Source organism: Piliocolobus tephrosceles, chromosome 19, assembly GCF_002776525.5.
Source record: "Piliocolobus tephrosceles isolate RC106 chromosome 19, ASM277652v3, whole genome shotgun sequence".
NCBI lineage: Eukaryota > Metazoa > Chordata > Mammalia > Primates > Cercopithecidae > Piliocolobus > Piliocolobus tephrosceles.
This window is the reverse complement of record NC_045452.1, coordinates 25,131,738-25,144,539: the sequence shown is the minus strand read 5'-3', so window position 1 is coordinate 25,144,539 and position 12,802 is coordinate 25,131,738. Positions and strand designations below refer to the sequence as shown.

At 56.3% G+C, this 12,802-nt stretch overlaps 1 protein-coding gene across 2 annotated transcripts in view; it reads left to right on the top strand.

The window, feature by feature from the left end:
* SCUBE1 (signal peptide, CUB domain and EGF like domain containing 1) overlaps positions 1–12,802 on the top strand; it is a 141,915-nt gene that overhangs the window by 81,354 nt on the left and 47,759 nt on the right. The window contains exons 5-7 of one of the 2 annotated variants that reach the window (XM_023222222.2): positions 725–850; positions 5,224–5,340; positions 8,029–8,118. In XM_023222222.2, the coding sequence (XP_023077990.1) occupies positions 725–850; positions 5,224–5,340; positions 8,029–8,118 (333 nt within the window). The remainder of the gene's footprint in view (positions 1–724; positions 851–5,223; positions 5,341–8,028; positions 8,119–12,802) is intronic. The other variant, XM_023222223.2, reaches the window with a different exon arrangement.

Here is a 12,802-nt window from a genome sequence, read left to right as displayed (position 1 = left end):
CCCGGGGGAAGGAGGTCGCCCTGTGCGTGTTCGCCGTCCGCAGCCTTCCCTGCTGCTCCCCGCGCTGGCTTCGCTCCTGCCTGAGCTTCCTGCGGGTGGAGGTGGAAGGCAGGTCACGGAGCCGGTGGGGTGGCAGAGGCTCTTCCCTTTCATCTGCCTTGGCCTCTTGATGGACTTGTGACCTACAACCTCTCACTTGACCCCTGACCTCATAAATTCTGGAAACGCCTCACAAATCACCAGGAAGATAAACATCAACTGAGGTCAACGGAAGGGGGTATGAGCCACTCCAGGCAGACAGAGAGGGGAGATCCAGTCTGCTGGGCGGGTGGGGGTACCCTAGAACCATGGGTGGCTCAGGAGAGGGGAGCAAATCACCCTGACACAAAAGTAGTTCCTCAGACCACGTGCTGCAATCTGACCTAGAGCAAGAGCTTGGTCTCTGTGGGTCACCAGGTACCATTTACATTGCAACCCACAGAGCACAGCCTGAATCTAGACTTAGGCACCGTGCTCTTGCTTTCTCCCTGAGGGATATCCATGTAGATGGCTGCTGCACACACGCATATATGTGTGTGTGCGCACGTGCATGTGTGTGCATGATACATGCAATGACAGCCCGTTTGATTGTTACATATCATTGGCTATCCCCTTTCAGTCTGAAATTTTCTCTATCCCTCTCTGCCTGGTCCCCAACCCGTCTCTTGTCTGTCTCTCTTCCCAGAGGGTATGAACTGCATGAACAAAGACCACGGCTGTGCCCACATCTGCCGGGAGACGCCCAAAGGTGGGGTGGCCTGCGACTGCAGGCCCGGCTTTGACCTTGCCCAAAACCAGAAGGACTGCACACGTAGGTAGATGGAGACAATGGGTCAAACGTCCCATGCGTCTCCTGCCATTGCTTTCTGGAGGGTCTGTCCAGTCTGCTGGGCTTTGGCCAGGGAGGGTCCCCAGCCCCATGGGGTGGAGAGAAGGGCAGGGCCTGAGGAAGGGGCCTGACAGGGCATAAGGGACAAGGGTTGTGAACCCCAGCCTTGGGGTTTCCCGCACCAAGCATGACACCACCAGTGTAGCCCCAGGAGCTGGGCTGGATCTTATGGCAGCCCCTGAACCTAAGCTCTGCAGCAGGAATGGCGGGGCTGTGGCCAGAGGTCTACAGGACCAGGTTTCTCGATGGGCCTGGGAAGCCCCTGGTAATGAGTAGTACAAAGAAGAAAAAGAGTATGGTTCTGAAGTGGCACCATTCTGGGCTGTGCTGACCTTTTTTCCGGGACCGAAGATCAGAACTCTGCACACCTATAGTCCCAACTTCTTGGGAGGCAGAAGCGAGGATCACTCTAGCCCGACTTTGAGTCCAGCTTGGACCACATAACAAGACCGCATGTCTGAAATAAAATTTAAAGATCAGAACTCACAATCTGACCCCTGCAAGGCTGCCTGCCGATGGTGATACTGTGGGAGATCTGGACTGAATGAGGCCTCTGGCCAAAGACACCATTTCAGGATCTGCTAGGTGGTCTGCCTACAGGGCCCACGTGTAGTCCAGCCTCTTAATGGGGTCACCCTGTCCCCCAGTAGGAGTAGGAGCCAGGAAACCAAGCAGAACAGTGGCTGAACTCAGAAGCTTGGGAGCCAGTGCACCCTCCCCACAGCTGCCTGGGGAGATGGCGGGATGGGCCTCTCCTCGTGGAAGATGAGGGCACCAGGGATAGCCAAAGTGATGTCGTATTTGCCCTTTTTTACAAAGAGCCAAAGGAGACTGCTGGAAGCACTTTCCATCTCTGGCCAGAGACAAGTGCCTCATTTCAAGCCCACTTTCTAATGCAGAAAAATGTTAGGGAGAAGTGTCCAGTTCCAACTCCCAACAGAGAAGGTGGTCCTCACCCTAGCTGTGGAAGTGAGAGACCAAGGCTGCCCTGCTGTCATAAAGAAAATGACCGTTCTTCCACCCATCATTCTGTGGAGAGTCCGTCGTCCACGGTCACTGATCCTCTCAGTTGTCATCAGCTGTCCTGTGGGTGCCTTGCCACACCCTTCCCAACTCATGGTCTCCTAGAACAGTCACCAAGACCCTGAGGACCCACGTACGCCAGATGTGATTCGTCCATTCTCCGAAGTGGAGGTGCTTCCTTCTGCCCCAGGTGTGGTCCGAGAGGCAGACCACCTTTCTCTGTGTTCCTGGCTCTTTGCTGCGGGATGGCCAAGATAAGCCTGTATACTGTCACCCAGGGCAGGACCAAAAGGGGCAGTCTCAATTGAAAGTGCCAGCCTCCAGCCCCAGGGCTCCAGCCAGGCCCCCTCTCCACACCAGATGGATTCCTTTAGCTGCAGAGAAGTCTTCTGCCCCCGGCCACCTCAGAACAGAAGATGCTGACTCCAGCTTTCCCAGTCCCCCCTGTTGTGTGATCTGAGCTTCCTCACGAGAAAGGCCAAGGTCAAAAATGCATGGAATCAGCAGGCTTGTGGATAGCCCTGGCCAGGACAGTGCATTCCCTTAGGCAGAAGACAGGCCGAGGGCCTGCTCTGACCAGGCCCTGAGCCCAGTGCCAGGGAGAGGCTGCAGGCGGCCTGGCTGGGGCCAGCTTGCTCCCTGACCCCATAGTACAAGCACTACAAGGAGGAGGAGTTTGCTCAGAGAGCATCTTCTGAGCGCCAGCCTGATGTGAGAGGTCAGGGACTAGGGAGGGCCCTGTCAGCAGCTAGGACACCCCCCACAATCCTCACCCCAGCTGCCCCCGCCGGGGAAGGGGGCTCAACCCTTGCCTGGAATATGTGCTGGCTTGAGAAACAGCAGTCCCACCCTGTCCGTGGGTGGCTGAATATCACCAAGGTATGGAGAGCCTGATGTGATTTCCAGGACCTGAGGCCTCCGGTGAAGGGCCTGCACAGGCGGCTGCCCAGCCAGCCCAGCTTTGGCTGCTTCTGTGAGGTTCGTGAGGCAAGGCTGGTGTAAAGTTAGCTCTGAGGCATTCGCCCTAGTCCTTGAAGTCATTTGCCTACCAGGAAATTCCAGATCTCAAGCTGGGTTGGGGGCTGAGGCCTGGCTTAACCAACCAGCCTCTGTGGCTCAAGAGGGCTGCAGGGCTCTGAACCAAGCTATCATCCATCCAGAGCCCAGGACCCACTCCAGGGCTGGGGCCAGAGGAGGTTTTCTCCATCCTTCTGTCCGTCTCACCAGAGCTTGAGCTCAGACATCTCTGTGTATAAGCCATAGACTCTCCAGTACTCGAAGGCTTGACCCTTGGGGGTCTGTGAGACGCACAAATGACTATGTGGAGGGAACAAGGGCCCCAGAGCCTGCATCCCCCTCAAGTTGCCTCAGACAGGCCTCCATCCTCATTAGAGTCACTTTTGGGGCACAGCCTATCTCCAGGAGCCTGGAAAAGAACGGCCTTCTCCCCAGCTGCACCCCTACCCACTCTGAAACAGGAATCTCCTGGGTCCTAGAAAGGCACACGACGTCCAGCCCAAAGTGGGCTCCACCTGGGTCTCTCCGCATCGCCTGAGATCTGCGTGGAGCTGCAGCCTCCCGGAATCGCTGGCTTCCCTGGGTTCCTTCCTGGCCATTGAGACAAGCTGTTGAGAGACGAAAGTTGAGCCGTCATCCAGGGTGTCAGCTCCACCCCGGAGAGAGTCACTCCGGAGGAGAAGGGGCTGGAGGGCTTTGTGCTTGAAGCCCAGTTGTGTTTCTGGAAGCATTTTTCAGGTCCCTGAAATTTCCCCCTAGAAGTCAGCTCCCTCCTCTGGATGGTCCTCAGTTCCCTCCTCTGGATGGTCCTCGGCTCCGTATGGAAGAGGGAGCAGCCACTTAGAGCCTCTGGTTACAGAGGACAGCATCTGAGGCACTGAGCAGACACCTGTCCCCATATCAAGCCATTTTCTTGACATCCTCCTCACCCGCTGTGGAGACGGCACATGTCCAAGGTTGAGGCGCCCTGTCACTCAGGACAGGTGGGCAGGAAGGCTCTGCGTCAGTCTCTGTGAAGGAGATGAGCTGAGAAGTCAGTTCTGAAATGTTTGAGATCCGTCTCTGGGAGTTGCCACCAACTGACCTCCCTCTGGTACCAGCTGTGCTCAGGGGTCAACCTGATAGAACAGAATTCATTCAAACTCAGGATTTGGGATTTTTGCCCCCTCTAACCATACTTAGTCTGAGATTTATTTTTGTATATTTGATCATTAGGGTTTTGCATAATAAATTAGAGTGTAGCTTGAATTCTGGACAGATGGTTAAAGTATCCAAGAATACGCCCCATACTGAGGTCCTCGTGCACATTTGCGTTCAGGTGATGGGCGTGCAGCTGTCTCGCCAGCATCGCAAGGCAGGGGCCCTACACCCCCTGGGGAGCACCTGGGTCACCTTACTCCCCTCTACAGATCTCTCTCACCCTGGAAATGGACCATGTGTTTAAATGAACTTGAATTTGTAGTTTTATCTACTTCAGACTCCTTTTTGTTCTGCCCCCTTTTCAGCCAACCCAGATTGCTGATGTTGTGAAACATGTTGAGATTCTGGGCTGAAAGGCACCAGATCCTCCAGGCCACAGGCATTGAAAACAGTGGAACGTGGTTATTATTTAGGTGATTTTCAAAACCGTACCCCAGACGACAGTAATTTGCATGAGTCTGTCTGTTCGGACATTGCCGAGCTCCCGGAGGATTAGGGCTTTGAGGGGATAGAGTTTGAGATGGCCCCTGGGACTCTGAGAGGGGACGTCCGTGGAGACATCCACACGCCCCAAGACAGACAGAGGAAGGAAGCTCTGCCAGAACTAAGGAAATGAGCGTCACCTGGAACCGCGGGCCGCCTTGTCCCTCCCCCGACAGCTTGACAAGTACGTCCTGGCATTGACAAACGTGTGCCCCATCGAGACAGGCGGCTGTAAAGGGTCCTGCAGCCTGGGAAGGATGAAACTGTCTTCAGCTACCGCCATCTGAGCGCATCAGCTCTGTGCCTGCTCTGATCAAAGCCTAGACGACCCCAAGTCCGTTCTGTCCCACCCCAGTTCAGCTATAGGGAGTGAGTGACTCCAGGCCTGGTCCCTGGAGGGCCTGAAGTGCAGGGAAACGCACACCCGTTGCCCAGCGAGCCTCATGACCCTACCCACTGATGCTCTTAGGCCTCAGTTTCCCCAAACCCTGAAGGAAGCAGCCAACACCGACAAACTAATCGTTTTTGTTGTTCTGTTTATACACACGTGTGTACACGTTGGGCCTAACTAGTAACCTGTAACTATGGAAACGGAGGCTGCCAGCACAGCTGTGAGGACACAGACACAGGCCCCATGTGCGGTTGCCACCAGAAGTACGCCCTCCACTCAGACGGTCGCACGTGCATCGGTAAGTAGGCACCTCTGCCGCACACCACCCTTGCAACCCCCCACCCCCACCCCCCATGCGTGCACCAGCAGGGCCAGCACCCTGCCACATCCGGGTTCCCTGGAAGGAAGCTTCAGGAAACAAGGAAAGGCAAGCCCATGGCAATGGTGGGGATGGCCGGCACCCCTGGGGAAGCTTTCTGGGGAGGCTTCTCTGGGCCCACAGCCCCCAGGACTAGGCTCTTCTGCTTTGTGTTCCCTGGCGACACCTGACGTGGGCTCCCTAGCAGTGGGGGTTCCGCACATCCTCGTGCTGGAAGTGAGGGGTGGCCCCAGGCAGGGGGTGTGTGGGGAGAAGGGAGGTGTACACACCTAAGACCTTCTGTTCCAGAAGCCCAGGTGTTTCCTCCCCTGATATGGAAAACAGCCAGATTCAGGTAACTGCACACAGCCACGTTAGTCGTGGGAGCTGCCCACAGCCGTCTGGAAAACCGAGAGGTTTCCTCAGAACTCTACTTTGAGTGGTCATTGACTAACCTCCAGGGGAGATGGACAGTGTGGGCCCTGCGTGGTGTGGTGTTTTCACTGCTGGTCTCTCCGAGCTGCCGGGCCCCTGCTGGCCTTTCTCCCCAACCTGAAGTCCGCTCTTCCCGCCGCTGCCCCAGCCCGTCTCTCACCTGTCACACAGAGTCTTGATCTGAGTCTCCGTCACCTCCTTCCTCCTGGTCCCTATTTCCAAGAGGAAGCTTGAATATTTGTGATTATTTCATGCCATAATCACTAGTAGGTTTTTTTTTCTCCCATTTAAAAATAACAGCAAATTTTTTAACTGAGAAAGGGTGGAGTTTCAAAGTTGGTGCCAGAGTTCAACCCTCCCTGTGCTGGCAAACGTTAGAAACCCAACACAAGTCAGTTATTTTTTTAGGCCCCATTTCTTATTGTCAATCTGGAAGATACTTCTTGAGGGAGACTCAGGGGACAGGAAAGGATTGGTCGGCAGACAGCAGCCCATGAGGCCAGGGTGTGCCCCAACCCCGCTCTGTCCCCCAGGACGCTGCTCCCTTGGGTCTCAGGGAGCAGGGCCTGGGCGGGTACCAGGCTGTCACCTCTGCAGTCTGGGGCTGTCATCACGGGTTCTGCTGCCTGCGGTGGCTCTCCCTTCCTCTGTGTGGTCTCTTCTTTCAGACAACCATTTGATATTCCATTTTTATCTCATTTATCTTGCTTTTCTGGTGATGGTCCCTGATTGCCTGTCTTGTCTGATAACTGACGTTCATTAATTATTTTCAGAGCCAAAAGCCAAACCAAACCAACCAACCAATTGAAAAAGAATTAAAAGCCAAACCCGGTCTCAAACCAGTGTCTCTATTGCAGCCTGATCCCATCTAGAACCTCCTCTCCTCCGGCCTCTCTCCCTCCACTGTCCGGCCTGGACCTCTCCCAGGCCACCCAGCCTCCCTCCTGTCTCGTCTGCTCGAGGTCTCCCGCAGGGTTTGCCGCCTCTGCTGGAGCCGACTCTGCGGCCACGGGGCAGTGCAAAGAGCTGCCGGGCCAGACACACCCAGCCTTTGTCTAACACATCTTGTCTCGTCCACCGAATCATCCTTTCTTCCTTTTTTATTTTTCGATGTCTACTGCATGTGAAGGTCCCTGCTTGGATCTCCTTTCTAAAGTAACTTCCCCAGCCCCGCCTTCCCTCCCCTCTCGTTAGAAATCACCTTCCTTACCCAGCCCCTGCTGCTGCTACTTCCACTCCCGGCCCGGAAGAGATGCCTTCACCTGCCTTCGCCCACTGTTCATCCGTGTCCCCCTTGGGAGCGAATGTCTCCACACATTTCCCTCTGAGCAAAGAAAATCAACCCAGCTAACCTCACCTGCCCCTCCACAGGAAGCCTCTTGGCATAGCCAGGATGCTCCCTGGCCCGCTCGGGGCCGCTTGTCCCCTGCATGCTCCTAAAATAAGGGATCCCTCTTTGCATCCTCTTGTTGAGCACTTGAATGTTTAGCCCTAGTCCTCTATAGTCCTCTATAGACAAGCAGGCAACCAGCGCTGCCCAAATCGATCCCGTGGTTTTTCTGTCTATTCTATTGGATCCATTGTGTGTGTGTGTGTGTGTGTGTGTGTGTGTGTGTGTGTGTGTCTCCTATGTTTTGTTCTTAATTTTGCATGAGTGTTGACACCCCTTCACATCCCTGTGACAGAGCCTCTGCTGTCTCAGTGCATCCATCACCGGACCTTGTGGCCCTGTCCCCTTGCCCTGTGCCTTGTCCTGTGCCTGCCTCTCCAGCCTCAGCCACGGGGATCTGTAATCATTTGTGTCTCCGTAAAGCACTGTAAAGCACCATGGTGGTGCTTTCTGCTTCTGTGGCTCTCTGCAGACAAGTCCCGTCTGCCCTGACCTCAGCCTCCTCCTCTGTCTGCTTGCCCATGGGCCCTGAGTCCCCTCTGTGTCCCAGGTCACTTTGTGGTCATTCCTCCTTTCCTGCACGTCCCCCCGCCCCCACCCCCGCCCTCGCTGCCTCTCTGCTTTGCCCTGAACACCCCCACCTTGGAGGTTCCTGGGATTAGCCCCTTGGCGAGGATGCCGAGCTGGCCGGCGTGCTGTGTTGGCTTTGCGTGCACCACGCCGAGAGGCTGACTGTCTTGGGCCGTGGGAAGTGGGCTGTCATTAACCACTGGCTCCGTGTTTGTCCCTTACTTGTGTTTTAGAGAAGGATGAGGCTGCAATTGAGCGCTCTCAGTTCAATGCCACGTCAGTAGCTGATGTGGACAAGCGGGTGAAACGGCGGCTACTCATGGGTAACACTTTTCTTCCACTTCCTTTGTCGTACTTGCGCGTGTGTGTATGTACACGTGTGTGTGTGCACGTGTGTGCGCACATGTGTGTGCATGCGTGTGTTTGCATATGTGTGCAGGTGTGTGCGCATGTGTATGTGCGCCTGTGTGCATGTGTGTGCAAGTGTGTGTCTCGGGTGTGCACTGGCATGTGGACATGGGCGTGTGTGTGCTGTGCGTGGGTGTGACATGTGCGTGTGGGGGCATATGTCTGTGTTGTGAGGTGTGCCCACGTGTGTGCAGTCCCGCGTGTCGTGTGAGTGCGGGGGGCTCCACTCCAGGTGTGAACTCACTTTTTCCTTTTTAAAGTTTTTACCCTCCATCAAATGCGTTTGTTCTTTGTTTGTGTGTTTGTAGCAAAGAACCCAGGGCTAGCATCCACTGGCCTGTGCGTGTAAGGAGACCTGTGCCGTAAAGCTCCCCCACTTGCGTAAACACCCATGTTCACAGTTAGGATTCAGCAGCACTGAGACTCAGCCGCAAAAGAGGGCATTTGAGTAGACGGGTCTGGGCAGAAGAGTCCTTACCCATCTCCTCTCCTGGGAGGGAAGCTACCAGTCAGGACCTCCAGGACCTCTCAGGGAAAAAGCCACCTGCTGCTCAGGGAGTCTTGGGAGGCCTGCTGGCAGGGCTGATCAGGGACCGATGTGAGGAGAAAGAGAAGGAAGGGGAAATATCACTGCTCTTGGACAGAGCTCAGTGTGTGCGCAGTGGAAAGCAGACTTCCTCATCTACTCGTTCTTCTCTGTCAGTCAGTTCCGCTGTTCTGCTGGCCTCCGGGCTTCGCCAGCTGCCCAGGACCTCCTGAGCATAGCTGTGGTCGCCTAGGGTTGTCATGACCTTCTTGATGCCTCTCAGATAGCTCACACCAGTGTTTGCAGCGATGGGGTCAGGGAGCGCAATCTCCATTTCCCTGAAGAAGAGACTAAGGTTCGCTGGGGTGCCCCGGCTTGCCCAAGGTCACACACCACCCTGCAGGACTGAGCTCTACCCAGAAGTCCTGACAGTGTGGGCTGTCTCAAGCATCAGGGTTGCAGGGCCATGGGAAGGTCAGAGCCTGAAGGTCCCAGAGAGGTGGCTTTGTTTCATGGCCCTCTTGCGGACCTCGGGGAGACCCAGGCATCTAGAGAGGAAGCAGGAGGGAGGTCTAGGGGCCACAGGGGATATGCCCTTGTGTGCTGCCGAGAAGGCTTCAGGCCTGCTCACTCCTTACGGGCTTCGAGGCGCTCATGGGTCTGGCTGATGGTGCTCTATGAACCCTAAGTCCATGCTGGGCAGGACAGGTGCGGCCCTCTTTCTCAGATGGAAAGAGTAAGGACCAGAGAGGTCAGAGCATTCACCTCTGGTCACACAGGCGGACAGGGCAAGCTCAGGCTGGAAGCTAGTTCTCTGCAAATTCTCTGGACGGGTCTGTCTTATTGACTCGGACAGTCCAGGTTGGCCTGGGAAGAGCCGGAGATGGCAGATTGGGTTGGCTTTGAGCCTCCAGCCTCAGCCACAGCCAACAGGTATGACCACTGCCCTCCAGGCAGGCGTGAGTCAGTGCTATGGACTTTCTGGAAGGGTGGCTGGGGGGCAGGTGGAGGGAGCCCCAGAGATGTCAGTGTTCTGAGGCCACTCTCAGCTCTCAGGGGGCCCAGGGCCCTCGGTCTCACTTACTAGGAGAAGTGGGCAGTACCTTCTGAGGCCAGAGCTCCACAGCCGGGCAGGACCAGGAGCTGGGGCCCCTCAGGTGCCCCGTAACCTTCCCAGCAAGAGGATGGGTGGTGGAAGAGGACCGCGCTGGGTTGGCATCCTGTAAATGGGTAGTACAGGGTGGGGAGGAGGGCCTCTGTGCTTGCGTTCAATAATGAGAGTCAGTGGATAAAGGCCCAGAACCAGACCCTGGAGTGGGATCAGGAAGTGAGGAGGGAGGCCCTGAGAATGCAGGTAGCCTCAGCCTGGGTTTGGGAGACTGACTGACTGAAGGAACAGATCAGGGAGATCTCTGTGCCAGGCATCTGGGTGGGGACCCTCCCCTGCACCCCCACCTCTGTGATGATCAGAATCCTCCCGTACCACCCCTTAGAGCTTGTCCTGCCCCAGACAGAAGAGACTTCTCCAGTTTCCTCCAACACAAAGCAAAGGGAGAGCCAATAGCCAAGGCCTCACCCCTGAACTAGGAAGCAGACTCGGGCTTCTGAGGAGGGTCAGTGTGGGGGCCTCAAGTCTAGAGCACAAGTGAGCCCCTCTCACAAGCTCATCACTCCTAGCACCATCTCCTCTAACAACAGCCTGTGGGGTAAAGACACAGGATCCTGCTGGACTTCAGGCCCTAACCAGTAGCTCCTGATGAGGTGTGGCTGCCCCCAGGTTGTAGTAATAGAGGCAAGGTATGGAAGGTAAGGGAGGTGACCATTCCCATCCTGCCCCATGCTGTATTAATAGAGGCAAGGTATGGAGAGTAAGGGAGGTGACCGTTCCCGTCCTGCCCCATGCTGGTCAGGCGCACCGGGGCATCACATTCAGAGCCAGTCGCTGCGTGGGGAGAGCAGCCCAGATGGTGAGGGGCTCAGAACTGGGTCATCCTCATCTGTTCACGCTGCCAGGATTGCTGGCCTGTGGGAGAGATCACAGGCAGTTCGTCCCAGTAGATCCTGGGCCTGTGGGCAGCCTGAGCCCCTTTTGGGGTTCTGGGAGGGGGGAAGGGTAGGACAGGCACAGGCAGAAGGAGCCAGTGACAGATGAGAAAAGTGAGACACCGAGGAGTTTCACAGCAAAGTCAGACCCTGGACCACGTGGCTCGAGTCTGCGCCCCTGACTGCAGCACTGGCCAGCTCCCCGCGAGAGCGGCTCAGATGCTCAGACCCCCGTCCCCTGGCGGAACCTTCAAGCCAAAGTGCCATCCCTTAGAAACCACGGAGGGGAGGACACTGCGGCTCAGAGGGGCTAAGGCTCCAGCCATGCAACTGGGCAGGACTGAGCCGGGATTCTGGCTCCAGTGAGGGAGGGGTGCCCTCAGCGGGAGGCGCAGTTGTTTAAGTCTAGAGTGTGGCCGGAGAGAGAGAATACCCCCAGCACAGCGGCCTGGGCCACTGGATTCTCAGCTGTGCCCGGCAGTTGTTTTTTGTCATAATCACCCCAGTCCCTGAGCCCAGGTGAAGAACAGAGTAACTATGTTTACTTTAAAGAGGCCCCAAAATGTGTGACCAATTGTAGACTCCCATTTCAATCAGTTAAAATTGTTGGATTTGCAGGTTAAAGTGATAAATTTCAATTATCTAGGAGACTTACATGAAACATCTGGGTACCCAGCAAAGGTGCATCATGGGAGCTTACCTCAGGCCCCCGGGACGCTGCTTGTGGCAAGGTTGTTGGGGTGCGGCGCGCCACGCTGGTCAGCTCCAGGTCCTCAGTCAAGCCCGTCTCCCTGGAGCACGCTTAGGATAGGTGCAGGATTCCGCTCCTCTCGCCACTGCTAACAGATTCCCGCAATCTCGGTTGCTTAAGACAGTGCAGGTTTATTATCTTCTGTAGGTCAGACATTTGACTGGGTCTCACTGGGCTGAATTCAAGATGTCAGCAGGGCTGTTTCCTTCTGGAGGCCCCAGGGGCGAATCCCCTTCCTTGCCTTTCCAGCTTCTAGAGTTGCCCACGTTCCTTGTCCCGTGGCCCCTCCTCCACCTTCAGAGCCAGCAGCCTGACCCACCCCAGTCCTCACCGCTGTTTCTGACCCACCTCTGCCGCCTCCCTCGGTTACTCTCAAGGACCCCCGTGATCACGTTGGGCCCCTCCAGATAATCCAGGATAACTTCCCGTCTCGTGGTCCTTCTGCCAGAGTCCCTGCTGCCAGGTAGGGTCACAGTTTCTGGGGATTCGGATGTGGGCATTTTAAGGGGGCATTATTATGCCTAAAACAGATGGTTCTGCTTGGGCTGAAGGAACCCTCCGTTAGGGCAGAGCCCACACCTGCCCTCTTCCCTGGCTGAGCCCCAGGACCACGAGCCTCCTCTGAAACCGGTCCTGAGGGTGTGGGATGCACCTCACCCCGCTCATGGAAGCTCCACTGGCTGCCCCGGCGGTGGGCACCCACTGTTCCTCAGGCAGCCTTGGGCGTGTATCTTCAGCCCATTCCCTCTGCCCCAGCTCTCGTGCCTCACCAGTACCGTTCAACCCCTCTGTCATTTGCAAGGGACTTTCCAGCAGCTCTCCAGTGAGTCTCCCCACAGCCCTGGGAGGCAGCTGTCCCCACTTCACAGATGAAGACCCCGAGGCCCTGAGAAGGGAGGCCACATAGCCAGTGAGCAAAGCCTGGGCCAAGTTCCCAGCCCTGTGGACTCCAAGGTCCAGGGCCCCAAGTTAGGAGCAGAACAGGCCTGAGGGAGACGGCGCTGCAGGCCCAGCAGCATTTCTGGCTGTGATGTTCCTCCTGTGGGTAGGACATCAGCCGAACTCACAGCCAGCCCGTTCCAGGGGTCCCACCACAACCAGGAGAGCAGCAGGGCCTGAGCTGCAGGCCAGGGACCCCAATCTGAGTTGACAGTCAACCCGATCTCTCTCTGGGCCTTGCACTCCGCCCCATGTTTACCTGAACCCCACAGCCACCCTGAGAGCAGTGCGAGTGTTTTAGAGATGAGGACATAGGGGCACAGAAAGGCAGCTAGGAACT